At 41.7% G+C, this 20,604-nt stretch overlaps 1 protein-coding gene across 1 annotated transcript in view; it reads left to right on the top strand.

Annotated features, from left to right (window-relative positions):
• AVEN (apoptosis and caspase activation inhibitor) overlaps nucleotides 1–20,569 on the top strand; it is a 187,096-nt gene extending 166,527 nt beyond the window's left edge. Inside the window, exons 3-6 of the mRNA XM_050797558.1 lie at nucleotides 11,203–11,273; nucleotides 16,106–16,201; nucleotides 18,944–19,304; nucleotides 20,082–20,569. Of these exons, the coding sequence (XP_050653515.1) occupies nucleotides 11,203–11,273; nucleotides 16,106–16,201; nucleotides 18,944–19,304; nucleotides 20,082–20,197 (644 nt within the window). The 3' untranslated portion in view covers nucleotides 20,198–20,569. The remainder of the gene's footprint in view (nucleotides 1–11,202; nucleotides 11,274–16,105; nucleotides 16,202–18,943; nucleotides 19,305–20,081) is intronic.
• The last annotated feature ends 35 nt before the right edge of the window (nucleotides 20,570–20,604 follow it).

Here is a 20,604-nt window from a genome sequence, read left to right as displayed (position 1 = left end):
CCAACACGGTGAAACTCTATCTCTACTAAAAATACAAAAAAATTAGCCGAGTGTGGTGGCACACGCCTGTAGTCCCAGCTATTCAGGAGGCTGAGGCAGGAGACTCGCTTGAACCTGGGAGGCGGAGGTTGCGGTGAACTGAGATCGCGTCACTGCACTCCAGTCTGGGTGACAGAGCAAGACTCTGTCTCAAAACAAACAAAAAACCACCAAATCTTGTCAGAACTTACTATCACGAGAATAGTATGGGGGAGACTGCCCCCATGATTCAATTATCTCCCACTGGGTCCCTCTCATGACACCTGGGGATTACGGGAACTACAATTTAAGATGAGATTTGGGTGGGGACAGGGCCAAACCATATCAACAGAGATAGAATCTTTTATCTTGTTTGGGCCATGATATACAGGTACAGGTCTTTGTTACATGCAGCCAGACCTTATCCTGACACACTATACTACAGGTCAGTTCTAAGATCTTACAACTTCATTGTCCATCCAAAGATTGATCTTTGTATTCTTATTTATTCAGCCTTGTCAAGTCATCTACTCTCATCTTGGAGTTCTGTGTCAGGGTTTGATGCTGGCCTTATTCTGAAGATTGATCTGAGAATTTTTACAGGCTTAACAGAACAGTCACCAACTGTTTTGGGGAAAACAGCTGTATTCTAAATTCCAGAATGTCATCATCCTTTTCTCATAAAGCCTAGAATCCCTTTAAGGTACCTTAGTGTATTTGGCATTTCCTTCAACATAATCCATGCAGATGGGGAAGCAGCTTTTTAATGGCATTGGGAAGATAGGCACATCCTATTATGTAGTGCTCAGTGTGGATGTTCGATGCTCAGGGGCTTTTTGGGCCCTACACTTGGTGAGAAAGCTAATTGTAAGTCACTGTTGAGCAGGAGGAGAGATTTTATTATTATTATTATACTTTTAAGTTCTAGGGTACATGTGCATAACGTGCTAGTTTGTTACATATGTATACTTGTGCCATGTTGGTGTGCTGCACCCATCAACTCGTCAGCACCCATCAACTTGTCATTTACATCAGGTATAACTCCCAATGCAATCCCCATAATAGGCCCCGGTGTGTGATGTTCCGCTTCCTGAGTCCAGGTGATCTCATTGTTCAGTTCCCACCTATGAGTGAGAACATGTGGTGGTTGGTTTTCTGTTCTTGCGATAGTTTGCTAAGAATGATGGTTTCCAGCTGCATCCATGTCCCTACAGAGGACACAAACTCATCCTTTTTTATGGCTGCATAGTATTCCATGGTGTATATGTGCCACATTTTCTTAATCCAGTCTGTCGCTGATGGACATTTGGGTTGATTCCAAGTCTTTGCTATTGTGAATAGTGCTGCAATGAACATACGTGTGCATGTGTCTTTACAGCAGCATGATTTATTTTTTTTTTATTTATTTATTTTTTTTATTTTTTATTTTTTTTTTGAGACGGAGTCTTGCTCTGCCGCCCAGGCTGGGGTGCAGTGGCCGGATCTCAGCTCACTGCAAGCTTCGCCTCCCAGGTTTACGCCATTCTCCTGCCTCAGCCTCCCGAGTAGCTGGGACTACAGGCGCCCGCCACCTCACCCGGCTAGTTTTTTGTATTTTTTAGTAGAGACGGGGTTTCACCGTGTTAGCCAGGATGGTCTCGATCTCCTGACCTCGTGATCCGCCCGTCTCGGCCTCCCAAAGTGCTGGGATTACAGGCTTGAGCCACCGCGCCCGGCCTACAGCAGCGTGATTTATAATCCTTTGGGTATATACCCAGTAATGGGATGGCTGGGTCATATGGTACTTCTAGTTCTAGATCCTTGAGGAATCGCCATACTGTTTTCCATAGTGGTTGAACTAGTTTACAGTCCCACCAACAGTGTAAAAGTGTTCCTATTTCTCCACATCCTCTCCAGCACTTGTTGTTTCCTGACTTTTTAATAATTGCCATTCTAACTGGCATGAGATGGTATCTCATTGTGGTTTTGATTTGCATTTCTTTGATGGCCAGTGATGACGAGCATTTTTTCATGTGTCTGTTGGCTGTATGCATGTCTTCTTTTGAGAAATGTCTGTTCATATCCTTTGCCCACTTTTTGATGGGGTGGTTTGTTTTTTTCTTGTAAATTTGTTTGAGTCTTTGTAGGTTCTGGATATTAGCCCTTTGTCAGATGAGTAGATTGCAAACATTTTCTCCCATTCTGTAGGTTGCCTGTTCACTCTGATGGTAGTTTCTTTTGCTGTGCAGAAGCTCTTTAGTTTAATTAGATCCCGTTTGTCAATTTTGGCTTTTGTTGCCGTTGCTTTTGGTGTTTTAGACATGAAGTCCTTGCCCATGCCTATGTCCTGAATGGTATTACCTAGGTTTTCTTCTAGAGTTTTTATGGTATTAGGTCTAACATTTAAGTCTCTAATCCATCTTGAATTAATTTTCCTGTAAGGAGTAAGGAAAGGATCCAGTTTCAGCTTTCTACTTATGGCTAGCCAGTTTTCCCAGCACCATTTATTAAATAGGGACTCCTTTCCCCATTTCTTGTTTTTCTCAGGTTTGTCAAAGATCAGATGGTTGTAGATGTGTGGTATTATTTCTGAGGCCTCTGTTCTGTTCCATTGGTCTATATCTCTGTTTTGGTACTAGTACCATGCTGTTTTGGTTACTATAGCCTTGTAGTATAGTTTGACGTCAGGTAGCGTGATGCCTGCAGCTTTGGTCTTTTGACTTAGGATTGTCTTGGCAATGTGGGCTCTTTTTTGGTTCCATATGATCTTTAAAGCAGTTTTTTCCAATTCTGCGAAGAAACTCATTGGTAGCTTGATGAGGATGGCATTAAATCTATAAATTACCTTGGGCAGTATGGCCATTTTCACGATATTGATTCTTCCTATCCATGAGCATGGTATATTCTTCCATTTGTTTGTGTCCTCTTTTATTTGACTACTGGGTACAAAACGAAGTGAAGGCAGAAATAAAGATGTTTTTTGAAACCTATGAGAACAAAGATACAACATACCAGAATCTCTGGGACACATTTAAAGCAGTGTGTAGAGGGAAATTTATAGCACTAAATGCCCATAAGAGAAAGCTGGAAAGATATAAAATTGACACTTTAACATCACAATTAAAAGAACCAGAGAAGCAAGAGCAAACACATTCAAAAGCTAGCAGAAGGCAAGATATAACTAAGATCAGAGCAGTACTGAAGGAGATAGAGACACAAAAAAACCCTCCAAAAAAAGTCAATGAATCCAGGAGTTGGTTTTTTGAAAATATCAACAAAATTGATAGACCGCTAGCAAGACTAATGAAGAAAAGAGAGAAGAATCAAATAGACGCAATAAAAAATGATAAAGGGGATATCACCACTGACCCCACAGAAATACAAACTACCATCAGAGAATACTATAAACACCTCTACGCAAATAAGCTAGAAAATCTAGAAGAAATGAATAATTTCCTGGACACTTACACTCTCCCAAGACTAAACCAGGAAGAAGTTGAATCCCTGAATAGGAGGAGAGATTTTTATTATTTCGTCTTGTTCTTTTAGCTCAGCCTAACTTTAAAATAATCAGTGTAGTGGCTTGCATAGTCTTTCTCACAAAGACAAAGTGTGGTAGGTGTCGCTTGTTTTAGGGTAAATATTGAGGTTAAGGACGTGACATCTGCATCTACAAAAGCTGAATCATGGAAGCTAGAAATTGGAAGTGGTGAGGAATTTTTATGTCCTGTAGGCTGAGCTGTGGATTTTCCCTGGATTGATCTGTGTCAGCGTGGAGACTTAGGATCCACCTGGACCCTCCAAATGTGTCGTCTTTCATAGATGAGATTAGAGAAGTTCAGAGAAATGAAAGAGGACATTTTGTTTTTTTGTAGCAGCCATTGTGGTGACTTATTGGGCATTCTCTCCTCCTCTGTGAAGACTGGGGTCTTCTCAGCCTTTGTCGGCCTGTAAAGTTCATTTGTGGTTTTTCAGTAACTTGGTGTCCTGGTTGAGGACATGTTCTGCAGGGGCTGTGGGACAAATGAAGGAAGATGATCATGAGGAACAAGAGCCAGGAAAATGGAGCTTAAAATGAAGTACTTATCCAGAATTGGTGACACATTCCTCTGCTTTCTAGAGTTGGTTTCCCAAAGGAGACACCACAAAGATCCAGGTCAATTATATGATTTAAAAGATCCAAAGAGCCAGGATGAATGGGTTATGGGAATTGCTACTATCAAATTATCAGAGTTGGGTGTCAGACTTGGGAAGATTTTCCATCTTTGATATTCACTCTTCACATATGCCTGATCCATATTGTTGATTCTGAAAGTCTTTGCCTGAGTAAAGATTGTTCCTTGTAAACATCCCTGAATTCTCACTGGACAGCTTTATGTTAAGTACTTTTGCTTGACTGAAAGCTTTTTTTTGTTGATGCTGCTGAAAGGATAAGCTTAAAACTGGCAGCTGTATTATCTATGACTAGATAGTAAGCTTTTCGAAAGCATATTAGTACTGAGGAATTCTAGCAACTTTAGTGTCCACTTTGCCACTGACCATAAGACATGTGTCAGACCAGCTTGGGAAGTTAGGCAGTGTGAAAATCCTGGATGTTATAAACACAGTGATAGAATTGGTGTGTCACCTTTATTTCACTAATACTATCATTATTAGAATACTTAGAGTTCTGTAAGACAGACTATTTTTTTTTTTTTTTTTTTTGAGATGGAGTCTCGCTCTGTCGCCCAGGCTGGAGTGCAGTGGCCGGATCTCAGCTCACTGCAAGCTCCGCCTCCCGGGTTTACGCGATTCTCCTGCCTCAGCCTCCCGAGTAGCTGGGACTACAGGTGCCCGCCACCTCGCCCGGCTAGTTTTTTTGTATTTTTTAGTAGAGACGGGGTTTCACCGTGTTAGCCAGGATGGTCTCGATCTCCTGACCTCGTGATCCGCCCGCCTCAGCCTCCCAAAGTGCTGGGATTACAGGCTTGAGCCACCGCGCCCGGCCCCAAGACAGACTATTTTTAAAAATACTCTAGGCATAATTTTAGGAAGTTCCTGAGGTGATTTCCTAAAAAGAGGAATTCTTTATTTCTTAGTTTGGACTTCCATATCTTCAAACATGTCAACAAATAAAATATTAGTATGTCAAGTATCATAAAATATTTACTGAGTGTTGCTTTTGTTCTGGGGAACTCAAGACAGCTAAGAGGCCTAGCAGAAACAGTGGAAAGAAGAGCTTTATTACTTAATAATTTATTATTATAAATGCTCTCTGGCCTCGGTGGTATGTACCTGTATTTTTAGCTACTTGGGAGGGGAGGCTGAGGTGGGAGGATCCCTTGAGCCCAGGAGTTTGAGAAAAATCGATGCCAGGTTGTCTTTTGGAGAAGCAAAGTTAAAAAGTAAAATAACAAATGCTGTGAGCCAAGAGTCTTGGTGTCCAGCCATTAAATGGCGGTGTGGTCTTGATTAGAACACTGAACCTTCCTAGAGCTAAGGTTCTTCACAGCTCTGTAAAGGGAGGGTTAGAATGAATGATGTCTGCAGTTCCAACTTTTGAAGTCTCTGAATATTTTGTCTCAAATACATTCTGAGAAGGTCCCTACCCTCAAGAAAATTCAGCTTTTCTCTAGATTTTCTTCCATTTTGTTTAGTTCCAAAAGGAAAACTCCTTGTTGTTTACAAAGGATGATTTGACTGGAAAACGTGTTGTGCCAAAAGGAAAAGTCTCCTTCAATCCCACAACCTGAGAGACAGTCATTTTAAAAATAGGTATTAATTATTTGGACTAATTTCTATGCATGAATTAGTATTTTTTGTGATATATATAAAGATATATAAGAGTGTGTGTGTGTGTGTATATATATATATGTATCATTCATACTATACTGAAGCCTTGCTTTTCTCATGTAGCAGTTGAGATAATGGGTATCTTTCTCTGTCCATACATACAGACCTACCAAATGGAGTGCCACTGATTGAATGTTGTGGTTCACCAAAACACATTTTGGCCAAATGATCAATATTTGGCTAAAGTTAAAGCTAAATATCATTGTTGTAAAATGGACTACTGGGATACGAGAAAAAAACGGAAATTAAAGAATATATTAAAATTTTAGTAGCCAGATGTAGACAAATGGGCATACTGATTTCTGACTACTGTGAGCTATTTGATTCTTCCTATAGTCACCATACAGTACACTACACCTTTGGAATGCTAAAGTTGCTAGCTTTTAACTGAGGTGTCTAGAGGAACAAGATGTTGTTTGGCTGGCTCTGCCAGAATAGAGTACTGATGATGGTAATGTTGTTCCTCCGCAACTACGCTTGTCTTCTCAAATAGTAACTGACTAGGTAAAGACTTTCTCTCCTTATCAACCCCTACCCTTGGAGATTTGTTTGATGGTCATGAGTTTCATGAAGCAATCCTAGAAACTGAAGCATTGTATACTGCTTGAAACATTCTTTTTGAATGTTTGCAGAAGCATATGTAAGATTGCTATCTATTATATTTATTTCTAATTTTCTTCTTTTTTTTTTTGGGACGGGGTCTTGGATCTTGTTCTGCCACTCAGGCTGGAGTGCAGTGGCACGGTCTCAGCTCCACTGTTGCCCCAAACTCCTGGGCTCAAGCGATCTCCCACCTCAGCCTCCAGAGTAGCTGAGGCTATAGGCGCGGGCCACCATGCCTGGGTAATTTTTTTTTTTTTTTTTTTTTAATAGAGATGAGTTCTCATTTTGTTGCCCAGGCTTATCTTGAATTCCTGGCCTCAACTGATCCTCCCACCTCAGCCTCCCAAAGTGCCGAGATTACAGGCTTAAGCCACTGTACATCCAACCTTATTTCTATTTTTTTTATAGCATTTTTGCTTCTTCACACGATTATTTGATTTAAAAATCTCTTATTAATTTTGGCTCTAGAAATGTGGCAATAGGGGAATGTAATTGACTTTCAAAATACAACAGAATTGTCTCAGTATCTCCTGTGTCTCAGCTTTGATTGCAAGCATGCCAACTTCACCATTGTTGCTGGAATAGGGTGAGATGAGGCTTTTTATCACGTAAGGAAAATGTGAACTCTTCATGTACATCAGTTTTGCTACCTCCTTCCCCCTTTTAAACAGATTCCAGTAAATGCCTTCATCATAAGCAGTCATTGAATTTGTGGGCCTAATATTTTGGTATTCTTATCTACAAAGTAGTAGAATATTATGGGATTTTTATTGTTTTTTAAGCAGGCTATGTAATAGTCACCAGCTGCTCTTCGATCTTGTTTGAGGATATCGTATAAGTACACAACAAGTCTGTTCTCCAATCTTCTGTAAGTCATACAATTAGTCTTTAATTGAAGAAGAGGGAGGACACTGCTTTGAGCTTCCTAGTTCTTTCTAGTGCCATTCTTTTCACTATGCTCCAATTAATTCAGGACACACAGCTGTTGAATCTTATGAGTCCTAAGACACATGTCTCCATGTTTGTTCCCTTGTCAACTACAGTCGGCTGTTACTGTTCTTTTCTGGTTTTCTTCTACACTTCTTAGTCAGATTCACCATGTCTTTAGCATGTGAGAGACCAGGAACTCTTCTGGCAGACAGATACAGCTGGAGCAGAATGGAATGTGCTGTGAATACCCCATGCTATCTTACTTAAAGTAGATTTCTAATTGTCCATGCATGTCCAAATGTCTGGTATATAAGATATAAAAGTAGCACATTTGGTAAATCACCATACTTTGTGTGTATGTAACAACGTAACACAGAAGAATTTTGGTAATGTGTTTTCCAGAAAGACTTTTAGTTCTAGGATTCATAGTTTCAACAGGTTTGTACACTTTCATCTTCAGTGCGAGAATCAGAGTGGTTGGTATTCTGTAGTAGTCATTTTACTAAGTTTATTACTTAAAATTAGCCAGGAAGACCAGTTGAGCCTCAGAGGTCATGGCTGCAGTGAGCTGTGACTGTGCCACTGCACTCCAGTCTGGGTGACAGAGCGAGACCTTATCTAAAACATAATAATAAAATTAGCCTCTAGGCCACATGCAGTGTCTCATACCTGTAATCCTAGGTCTTTGGGAGGTTGAGGTGGTAGGATGGTTTGAGGCCAGGAGTTTGAGACCAGCCTGAGCAATATAGCAGTACCCCATCTCTACAAAAAATAATAATTTTGTTGGGCATGGTGGTGTGCACCTGTAGTCCCAGAAACTTGGGAGGCTGAGATGGCGGAAATCACTTGAGTCTAGGAGTTTGAGGCTGCAGTAAGCTCTGATCATGCCACTGCACTCCAGCCAGGGTGACAGAGTGAGACCCCATCTCTACTAAAATAAAATAAGCCTCTATATGCTTTATCTGTAAGAATTTTTTAAAGCCTTCTTTAAATTGTGTTATATTTTGAAGTTTTATTCCTGAAAACAAAATGTGTTATATTTAGGTAACTCATTTTTCTCCAACATTTTCTTCTTTGTGTTCTTTATGTGTATTTTATTTTGTGTGCATCAAAGATGACTTCATGGATGTCATTGTTTATGATGTTATACTTTTTCCTGTTCTTAAAATTTTGACATGGCAAAATTACAAAATCCATGTCTCATGTCCCCAATATCTTAATCTCTGTGGATCTTTTTCAGTTAACTCGTTTCTTTTTTCTTTTCTCTTAGTTTTCTACTATTTTGATCTCATCTTTTGGTGGGCCTGATCATTTTTAATGAATTTTGGACATTGTAAATTAAAAATTGTAGAGATCATTGGAGGATATTGATAGTGTCATTTTCCTCCAAAAATGATTTACTTTTGCTTGTAGGCAGGATCAGAGATTGAGCTGACTCACAGCTGGACCTCAGACTTGGTGAGGGCTGGTCAATGCCTGCTTTACTCCTCCTTACAGGATGCAGTTATCAGCGGGTCCTGCCTGAAAGCCTTGGTTTTCCAAGACTTCCTCATCCATTGGCCCCGAACTCCAGTTTTTGTCTACCTGGTGCTGTAAGACTGGCAGAGCTTTCTTCAGCTTTACGACCTCCTGGGTTGTTTTTTAGCCTTGCATTAGGGGGATAAGCAGCCCTAAATGTTAGCCTAACCTCCTTGTATGCTTCTCTTCTCTCCAGGAATTTTGTCCAAGTCCTCAGTGCCTTGGTAGCTCTGATATCTTCAGAAAAGACTTTTGGGGTCTTTTTGGGTAGGGGTGCCTGGTTCCTCATTCTCAGCAAGAAGACTGGTAGAATAAGATAGTCATTGTTGGAATTTTACCTATATTTTTAAGTGAATATTCAGATATTAAAAATAAGTATACATAGCATACCTTATTTGCATTACTGAATCTTGTACCAATTACATATTAATCTGTGAAATCATATGATCATGTCTAATATAGAAGTTCAAGAATGTCAAAAACAACACTCAATAAAGCATTCAGCAATTTGGCCAGTTTTAAAAAAATCTACTAGATTTTAAATTCATACATCAGTCATTTACTTCATATATATTAGCAATCATATTTCACATATTCTCCCCTTTTCCTATTTTCCTACTGGGTTGCATTATTCTAATTGATTTGTGGAAGTTTTGTATCTAATATGCAAAGAACTTCCACATATTCTTTGCCAATAACATGTGCTACAAATATTACTTCTCAGCCTGTCATCTTTCGAGTTTGTTTATAATTCCTGTAATTCAAAAAATTTTATTTTTATGTATTAAAATTTTTTCAGCAGCCAAAATTTGCCCTCCCGTTTCTAGATAATAATAAATTCATCCCTGCTTTCTTGTTATAATTTCCTTTTTTTCTAAACATTTAAATACCTGATTCATGCAAAATATGTTTTACATCTGAGAAATGAGATATTGGGAACTAGCCTAGTTCTCACATGGCTGGTCAGTTGCTTTAACACCGTTAAAGTGATTTCTCCACAGATCTCATCTGCCACTCTAACGATATCTAAGTATCCATATACCTGGGTCTGTTTCTGGACACTCTTCTGTGCTTATTTTTTTCACCAGTGACTATCCATTTTATTTATTGAGACTTTTGAATATGTTTTTATAATCAATAAGACAACTTCTTTACCCTTTTTAAAAAAGCATACCTTAGTTTCATATATTCTAAAAAATGAATTTGAGTAATTTTGACAAATGAAATCTTTTTGGGATTGAATATTGAATTTGTAGACCTCATTAGGTGAAATTGGTATCTTGATACTGTTAAGTTTTTTGTCTTCCTTTTTAAGTTTTATTTTTAAAAGTTTCTTTTAATAAATGTTTATTCCCGATTCATTCCTAGGAATTTTTTGTATGTTATTGCTATTATGAATGAGATATTTTCTTCCATTTTGTTTTATTTATTTATGTATTTATTTTGAGACACAGTCTTGCTCTGTCACCCAGGCTGGAGTGCAGTGGTGCAATCCTGGCTCACTGCAGCCTTCACCTCCCAGGTTCAAGCAATTCTTCTGACTCAGCATCCCAAGTAGTTGGGACCACAGGTGCCCGCTACCACCCCTGACTAATTTTGGTTTTTTTTCCCCTGAGATGGAGTCTTGCTCTGATGCCCAGGCTGGAGTGAGGTGGCACAATCTCGGCTCCTCAGCCTCCTAGGTTCAAACAGTTCTCCTGCCTCAGCCTCCAGAGTAGCTTGGGATTACAGGCATGTGCCACCATGCCTGGCTATTTTTTGTATTTTTAGTAGAGACGGGGTTTTACCATGTTGGCCAGGCTGGTCTCAAACTCCTGACCTCATGATCCACCCGCCTTGGCCTCCCACAGTGCTGAGATTACAGGGATGAGCCACCGTGCCCAGCCTAATTTTTGTATTTCTGGTAGAGACAAGGTTTCACCATGTTGGTCAGGCTGGTCTTGAACTCCTGACCTCAAGTGATCCACCTGCCAAAGTGCTGGGATTACAGGTGAGCGCCACTGCACCCGGCCTATGCCATAACTTTTGAGGGATCAAATTTATTTACCAGTGACTAAGATTAGTGATTTTATCTTTTTTTCTTGGTCCTTATGCCATTTGGTAAGATGAAATGCACTAAAAATTAATCTTACCAAATGTTAACGTTGTCATCTGTGTGTTTTGTGATTTTGGAAATGGAGTTGGAGGTATGTTCCACTTTTATCCTTGTCTCTCCCTTTGAGTTTGAGCACTTCAGAAATGGCACTTTTGCTCTAGCAGGGAAATTCAGAGAACTGAGAGTTTCCTTTGGCTTTTGCATAATTTTTTTTCCCCTATTCCTAGGGGACTCCTTCTCACAGTTCCGGTTTGCTGAGGAGAAAGAATGGGATACTGAAGCTTCTTGTCCAAAACAGGTAAGATAAGCGTTGTCTTAAGTGTGGACTGGCTCTTCTTCAAGGCTGAAGGCTAATACCTTTTACATTCTTGTGACAGAGTCTTCATGTAGAAAGAGTAGAATTTTTATATAGTGTACTCAGAACATTTTCAGGGGGCTGAAATTCCACAAGTCCTTGAAGCGAGAGTGCACTTTTCTACCTGGCCACCTGTGTGAATTAAGCGGCACACATGGACTGGGTCTCGAGGTAGAAACTCGATAGCCGTGATTTTGACAGAGTGGATTCCTTTGCCATTTGGTCTTCCTCCTTTGCCACTCTTTGACGATTCCCTTTAGAGTTGAAAATTAGTTTTCTCTCTCACTGTTTTTGGTGTTAGGTTGAGAACCCTTAACCTTATAGCTTTAAATAATACTTCTACAATTAAGAGAACAGAAGTATAAAATAAGGGCAAATATTGTAGAAGTCTTTCATCAAGTCTCTAAACCCCAAATGCCTTATTTTGTGTGTATGTAATATTTTCTTCTCAAGGAGTTCTGATTATTTTCCAAGCGGGCTTCCACTAATTCTTTTCGTATGAGATGACAGATATTTTCCCCCTTTTAGGATGCACATAGGGACATAGTGGTGGCTTGTGATATGTTCCCCAACTCCAGGACTAGAGCATACTGTCTGATAAACTGATTAGCATCTGCCCCCAGCTTCAGAGAGGTGGCTGAAGCTGCAGATGTGAAGCCCATAGGCAGTGTCCTCCCTGTTCTGCTCCCAGATCAGCATATGCGCTGTGGGTGGCTTGTTTGATCTCTGGGCCGGTTTTAAGCTCACTTGTTTGGGATGGCCTCTGACTCATACAGATTACGAGGAGGGAAGTCTCTTGGAAAATGACTGCCTGGCACTTTACAAAGAGCGTGTTATATATGCCATAGAAAAAGGTGAGAATTGCATTTGTCTTTGCTAAGTCTGGGTCTACGCCTGAGGTACTTGTTAGAATTCTAGGACACAGCGAAGATAGATTGTTGAGGAATATGGTAGAAGCCAAACAATTTGCATTTCATCTCCTTTTGAACCACATTGATTACCAAAGAATATTTCAAGTCACTTCAGAGTTTCAAATAATTCTAAGCTTCGTCCTTCATCAGAACATAGAGCACTGGTTTACTAAATGTTTTTATTAAATGGAGCTTATTCAAAGTGAATGAGACAGACCCTGCCTGTTCACTGCTCTTGGCCCCTTACCTGGGCACACTGGCTGACCTGTAGTATGGTAGATGCTCAACAGATATTTACCTAATACGTGCACAAGAATACAACCTAAAATAAGGGTGCGATAAATGAATTAACAGTACTGGAAGAGATAGTTACTTTGCACTGGAAGTGATTGGAATTGGTACCGTGGGGAAAAGATCATTTGAATGGGTCTTGGTGGACAAGCGTGACTCTGGTAGGTCCTGCCTGAGGAAACAACATGAAAATGGGTAAGATCAGGAAAACGAGGTTACCCTCAGAGAAGGGTGTGGCCAGAGTGTAGTGTTCCCAGGGGAGGAGGCCTCAGTGGCAGGCGTGGGCTAGTTAGTACCAGCAGTCTCAGACCTGAGTGTGAATTCTGGATCTAAGACTTGGGTAAACTTTTTCTTTCTCTGTTGCTTCACCTGTAAAATGGAGCTAATAACAAAATATAACTCAGAGTTATAAGAAGGACTAAATTAGATAATAAATAAAAAGCCCTTGAGTGCAGTTCCTGATGCATATGAAACACTCAAAATGAGCTCTTTTATTACTCATATTATCTGTTAACAAAGTTTTGTTTAGCAAGAATATGGAAATGGTTAGATTTAACTTCAGCCGCATTGGGAAGGATGGGGAGGCATTGAACGGATGAGATGAGAGGTTAGGGGCAGGGAAACTGATAAGGAGGGTGTGGTGTTGGACGAATGGGAAAGAGCGAGAGCCCGAGGGCGTGCAGCCAGTGGGCGTGGGACACAGGTTGCTCACAGACAGGACTTGAGCGGAGGATGTGGTCACTGGCCAGATGTGAGGCACAGGGACAAGAAAGATTTGCAGTGACACTATGCTTTCTAGCTTGAGTGACTAGGTGGGTGGTGGTGCCATGAATGGAACAAAATAAGAGCAGAAAGAAGTTAAGTTTGATTTTGAACAGTTCGAGTTGGAGGTAGGACGTGTCTGAAACTGAATTCATTTCCCCATCAAAACAATTTCCTGTCTGACTTAACTCCTCGCTAAATTTCCTTGTTGATGTAAGAGAAAAAACTGGATATATATAATACATACTATATATAATTATATATTATATGTTGAGTGCATATAATATATAATATATATTCAAGTGCATATTATATATTATATATATGTACACACACATATATATGTAATTTGTTGTTATTCCACATACTATCCCATGTCCTCAGTGTGACCAGTGACGCAAGACAATAGAGGGAGGCCGGGCGCAGTGGCTCACGCCTATAATCCCATGATTATAGGGATCATGGGAGGCCGAGGTGGGCAGATTCCCTGAGGTCAGGAGTTTGAGACCAGCCTGGCCAACATGGTGAAACCCCGCCTGTACTGAAAATACAAAAATTAGCTGGGCGTAGTGGTTGCAAGTCTGTAATCGCAGCTACTTGAGAGGCTGAGGCAGGAGAATTGCTTGAACCAAGAAGGTGGACACTGCAATAAGCCGAGATCGTGCCACTGCACTCCAGCCTGGGCAACAGAGAGACTCCATCTCAAAAAAAAAAAAAAAAAGGAAAAGTAGAAATACGTTTTGTCTTTGCAGTTAAAGGGAGTGGGAGTTTGACAGGGAGACATGTCCAAAATCCTCAAGGGAGTCCTGGCAGGAGAGGGACCGGGTGTCACGGCTTGGACTTGGCGTTCGTTGCTCTGTGGCGGATACACAGGGTGAAGGGACACAGGCCAGCAGTCCGGGTGCTCTGATCTAGCTGTTGGCCTCCATGACCACAGGCATGTTGGTCTCTTAGATCTGCAAGTGGGATTCTCACAGCTTTCCTTTGGACAGGGTGGGCACCATGTAAAGAGGGGATGAGTGGGAAGATAATTTCCCTGGGTGAACAAACAGATTTATTATTTATTAAATCACCTCGGTTTTTAAAATTCCAGATTAAATTTCTGTTGACAATGGTGACTTATCCAGTAGGACTTCTTTGAGCAGCTGCTGGGGGCTGAGCGAACTGCTGGGTGCTGAGTTATATGCGGCCGTTCCTGAGGGCCTGGCTTTTAAAGGCAGATTCCTGGCTCCCACCACCCCCACCACGCCCACCCCACCCAGAGAGTCCACTTCTGTGGGTGAGGCCTGTGAACCTGTATCTTAAAAAGCTGCCCAGCTTATTACTCCACCATACCGTGTACACATGGTCTCTGGGCCCCAGGCGCATATGGACAGTAAGTCCTGTAGATTCTGGGGAAGATGTAATGGTCTGATTAAAGGCTATGTTTTTTAGCTGCAAAGTGAATTATATAGCAGGTTCTTTTCTCACTAAAGAGTGTGCCTTTATACAGATACTGAGACTCAGAGCTCAGATTCTTGGCCAGAGAGGAAGCTTCAGGCTTGCAGATTCTTACCACACAGACAGGGTGCTGTGCACACTGATGGCAGAGAAGTGGGACAGAAAGGCTTTGTCCTATAGTCAGGACTGGCTCCCCTCTCCCAGCATTGGCGTGTCTCCTTTCTCTTTACACCCCACCCGCCATAGCATCCTTTGTGGGTGTTGTCTGCTCCTGTCTGTGGCCGGATGTCGCAGGCCAGGTCCTCTACTCCAACTGCGAGTGGCTGCCAGGGTTGACCAGGTTGACATGGGAGCTGGGTTACCCAGGCAAAAATAATGCACAGAATACTTTAAAACATGTAGAAAATGCTGATTTATTATTATTCCAATTAAAGCTATTTTAAAAATTCACAGTTTAGCATTAAAAGCAAGTCACTGCAGCTAACTTGATTATCTAAGGCCTTCTTCAGCTTCAGACCTTTATGGGGCAAACTGGTGACCAAAAAAGAAAGCCTTCTTACAAAGTGGCTTTAAAAAATTTTTTAATTTTTTGTTTTTTGAGGAGACCAGCTCCTTTGAAATCTTCACACCACCTGTCAGCCCCATCTTCACTGCCTAAACAGCCCTATCCTCTTCTGTCCAAGGCCAGCAGTCTGAATTGAGGGAAGGGATCAGGTTAGATTTCGTTAAATGCTTGCTTTTCTTTCAGCTTGTTAGTCATAGCAAAAGACTCCACAGTTTCCAGGTTACTGGGCAGTCTTTTTTTTTTTTTTTTTTTTTTTTTGAGCTGGAGTTTCACTCTTGTTGCTCAGGCTATTGTGCAATGTCACGATCTCGGCTCACTGCAGCCTCTGCCTCCCAGGTTCAAGCGATTCTCCTGCCTCAGCCTCCTGAGTAGCTGGGATTACAGGCATCAGCCTGTAATTAACCATGCCCGGTTAATTTTTTGTATTTTTTTAGTAGAGACAGAGTTTCACCATGTTGGCCAGGGTGGTCTCAAACTCCTGACCTCAGATGATTCACCTGCCTCGGCCTCCTGAAGTGCTGGGATTCCAGGCATGAGCCACTGCGCCCGGCCTGGACAGTCTTGATGGGAGGGTGATCATTGCCCTGTTTGCTCTGACAGTGTGAGCTGTGGCTCAGGAAGGTAGCTTTGGTTTTACTGATCATAATGTGGAGATGCAGAAACTCTTAACACATCAGTGTGATGTATGATGTGTCTTGTTCCTAGCCAGATACCTCCAGTGGATTATTTATTTACAGTTTCTTCTTTTATTTCCAAAAGGTCATACTTAATTATCACCTGATATTTTCTTTTTAATCTATATATAGAATTCAGCATTTTACGTGGATAGCGAGTTACTGGTTCGAGCCCTTCAAGAGCTGCCTCTCTCCCTCCGACTCAACGTTGCTGCTGAACTGGTCCAGGTAAAAATCCTGAAGCCCTCTTGAAGCGGGTGGATTAGGGCAGGAGGAGAAAAAGAGGGAAACCCTTCCCTCAGCAGGATGTCTGTGTCAGCTTCCCTTTATAAAACTGAAGGTTTCATATCAACGTAGCATTCTGTAAAGTTTAAAGGAGAATCCAAAACATTTTCGAGGTTACTTTTTTACATTTTATATTTGAAACATTTTAAAGGATCAAATGTAGTGGAATTGAGTGAAATGTAAAATATAAAGTCTGGCTATTTTACTCAAAATATTTATGCATCATCCTGCTGTGTGTTCGACACTAGGGACACAGTGGTGAACAGGCAGACGTGGTTCCTGCCTTTCTGGAACTTCATCTATTGGGAAAGATGAATATTAATCAGAGTCACACAAACATATACAAACTGTAATACGTCATGTGAAGTACAGTGTGTTTTTAGAGTAAGTCAGTTTCTCGTGTGGTGTGGTTAGGAATGGCTTTCCTGAAGCAGTGATAGATGAGCTGAGGTCTAAAGCATAAGGACATTTGAGCTGGAATTTAAACGAGAAAAGACCCACTCAGCTCTGCATTAACAAAAGCGACGCTGCTGCCAAGTAGAGAAGACTGTGGGGTCGGAGTGCATGCGTGGGAGTGAGTCTGCATGTGCAGGTGCACACGCGCAGAGCAGGTGAGGGAGGCACATGGGGAGGCTGCTGCACAGGTGCAGGTGAGTAGTAGTGTAGCTTGGACTACAGTAGTAATGGTGGAGATGGCAGAGATGTACTGAGGTATTTCAAAGGTACAATTAACAGGATTTGGCGATATGTTGGAAATTGGGAGAGAGTGGTCAATAAAAAATTCAAGATTTTCCAAATTGTGCAACTCAGTGGTAGGCAGGATCAGGAAGGGTGAGTTTTGGACTTGATGAGTTTGTGCCTCTGAGATATCCAAGTGGAAATAATAGTCAACTGGATGTAGAACTATAAAGTTCAGCATTAAGGGCTAGACATACACATTCAGGAGATAACAGGATGAAGTGATAATTGATGAACTAAGAGACGGGGAGGCCCGAAGACTATGCGATGAAGAGCTTCAAAATTCTGGCACGATTAAAAAAAAAAAAAAAAGTGAAACCCTGGGACGTACTGATTTTAAATAGAATCCTAGCAACTGAAATTATCAACTTCCTTCTGCGGCTGAATGTGATGCTAAGCTTGAATGTAGCAATGAATTGGTTACCCACCCATTTGCTGTAGTGCATTTACTAGTCTAACATTTGGGGCAGCAGGCAGAGGACAGGGATGGAGGACAGTTAGGGACAGGGTAGAGAACTAGAAAAAACTGCATTTGCCACTAATGGGGGAATGCCCTGGAGGGTCTTTGGAAACATTTGGGGGTGTTTGGGAGAGCTCTAGTGGCTTTTCTGCTGATGTCCAGTGATGTTCAAAGTTCTGAAGTGCTTGGCTTGATCTGACAGGATGAGGAATGTTTAGCAGAACTCACCAGGGAAAGGCTGAGATAAAGGCTTCAGGACTCAGGACAGAGAGGAAGTGGTTGTGAGCGTTTGAAAGTGAAGGATGTAATGTCAGTGGCAGGCATTAGAGTAAAGGTATAAAATAATTACGTGACTTTGAAATCCTGGTGAAATCACTTAAAAACATTTCTCCCCGACTCATGCTGCAGAGCAGGATTCTCTTCCGTGTCTGCACATTAGAATCATCGGGGGAGTTAAAAACAGACACCCACTGCAGACCAATTAAATGACTCTGAGATTAGAACAGAGGACCATGTCCCGGCATTGCCCCGTACAACTGACTATGCTGGACATCTATTCCTGTTTGTATATAAAGCCATACCGTCTTCCATGTCTGCTCAGGATGTTTATGTAAAAATAAGGGATCAGGACCTCCAGTGGAGGTTGAACTTCTGAACCTGCCCCCTGTGAGGCCTTGCTAGTCCCCGGAGCCTTCCCTCGAGAGCAGTGATTCTCAGCCTTAGATTGTAACCTTATATTACAGTCACCGGGGGAGTTTGTCACTTTTATTAAAGTAAAACATCGATTCAGAAAAATGCACATGTGAGTATAACCATGGAATGAGCATCCGGATAAAGACTCAGAATATTGTCAGCACCCTAGAAGCCAGCGTTCAGACGCACTCCAAGTCACTCTCTCCCCAAAAGGCACTCACTCGCCTGGCCTCTAATACTGTGGTTTGTTTTTGAACATTTTACAAATATAATCATCGAATTGTGTATTTTCTTTTGTGTCTGGCATTTTTTACTCGATGTTGGTAAGAGACTCTTCTTGGTGAATTTGTTCCTGTACCTTTATATTAGTGCACTTAAATACAATGAACAGATCTGATTTGCTAATTACTTCTTGGGGACATTTTACAGATGTTCATGTCTCATTACAGATTTAAGTGTTAAAGCCAAATAGACCTGTGGTCCTCTGGCAGTTTTCAGGCCAGCACTAGGAAGACATGGATCTTTTAATTCCAAATCTGAGCTAGTTAGCACGTGGTCGAGGTGGGGAGAGTGGGAGGCACAGTGCTGGCATGTCTCAGTGAGGTCTCCCACATTTACCCCAGATGTTAGGAAGGGTGCCCGCCAGGGCCTGGAAAGGAGCCACTTTGTGAACTATCCAAATTGAGTTTCCTATTTCACCAAGTTTGATGGCTTCCTTTAGCCTCCTATGTATTTACTTAAGCCAAGATGGCAAGACTCACATTTTTAACTCAGTTTTTATACTTCTCTTTCAGGCCACAGTTCCTTTAGAGCTTCCTCAGGTGAAACCAAAGAGAACTGATGATGGCAAGGGATTAGGGATGCAGTTAAAGGGGCCTTTGGGGCCTGGAGGAAAGGGGCCCATCTCTGAGCTAAAATCTGCAGCTGCTGGCTGCCCTGTGTTGCTGGGCACAGACAACCCAAGACCGGGTCCTTCAACGGATTCTCAGAAACCCACTTCCCCACTGCAGTCAGCAGGAGACCATTTGGAAGAAGAACTAGATCTGTTGCTTAATTTAGATGCACCTGTAAAAGAGGGAGATAACATCTTACCAGATCAGACATCTCAGGATCTGAAATCCAAGAAAGATGGGGAGGTGGTCCAAGAGGAGGAAGGTATGGCTTTCCTTTTATTCCCCATGAATCTTGATTCTGGTGGTTTTTCAAGAACAGCCCCACCCGCATCACATCCGCACACATCCCTCTCGGTGTCTGACATTGATCCAGTGTTGTCCACTGACATCTATTTCTGTGCTCACATCTCTGCTTCACCCTGAGCTGACCTTTCTGACAACCTTCCTCTCATTCGACACACCGAGCTTCCAAAGCTGCTACCTGCCTGACTGCAGTAGAAACCTGGGGCTGCAAATGGAATTTCCGCTATCACAAGGCATTGGGATACCTGTAGCCTTCAGCCGTTCGGCAGTGGACCTTCTACTCGACTGACAGGCCACCTCTTCGTACTTTTTTCTTGCTATTTCAATCTTACATTTTGACAAAAGAACGTCACATTCTAATTTCTGCATGTCCTGTGAGAGGTGGCCCATCTGGTGTAGAGGGGCCCGGGGTGACTGCCACATCCATGTATTGCATTTGAGATCCTTGAATTTTCCAGGACTGCTGCAATAATAGTAAAGAGAAAACTGAGCTGTTGGTCTTTAAAAAAAAAAAAAAAAAAAACCAACTAGCAAGGTGTGAAGTTCAACTTCAGAATAAAGAGGGAATCCTCTACCCAGCTTTTTTGTTCAGATGTGACTGTATCATCTTAGGGAGTAACAGTGACGAGAATGTTTCCCCTTGTTGTAAGGAAAGTAATAATTAGGGCTGGATTCTATCTGGGAACAAACCTGAGGGAAGCATCTGAGGGTGTTAACATTGTTTTTATTTCCCCAGTTTGTGCAAAACCATCTGTGACTGAAGAAAAGAACGTGGAACCTGAGCAACCAAGTACATCCAGACATGTTACCGAGGAAGAGCTGGAAGACTGGTTGGACAGCATGATTTCCTAAAATGGGGAAGAAAAGTGCCTGAAGCAAATCTTGGTTGCCTTCTAAGGGCAGGTGGGCATAAGGCTGTCCTTCAGGAACAGCCAGTTTACAAGCATGCCCCAAGCTAGTGTGTTCCATTGTGCTCATAGCAGTAAATGCCTACCTCTGTGTTTGACATCTGAAAGAATACATTGAAGCAGCTTGTTGCATTTGTTTTTCTGGCTTAGTAATCTAATACATTCCCTCAAGGGCGGGATATATACTCTGGCCCTTGTTTCTAGCCGCCTTCCTTGCAGTGTTTACAGCATAGCAGGTGCTGCTGCTGATTAAGAGAATAGATGCAAACAAACAAGGCTTGCATTTGGCCAAAATAAACAAATGCTAGTCTGTCCAGTTTTTCTTTCTTTCTTGCGTGGGGCCCTGGGCAA

This window comes from Macaca thibetana, chromosome 7, assembly GCF_024542745.1.
Source record: "Macaca thibetana thibetana isolate TM-01 chromosome 7, ASM2454274v1, whole genome shotgun sequence".
Taxonomy (NCBI): Eukaryota; Metazoa; Chordata; class Mammalia; order Primates; family Cercopithecidae; genus Macaca; species Macaca thibetana.
Note: the sequence above shows the minus strand (reverse complement) of the source record. Positions and strands in the feature narration are given on the sequence as shown.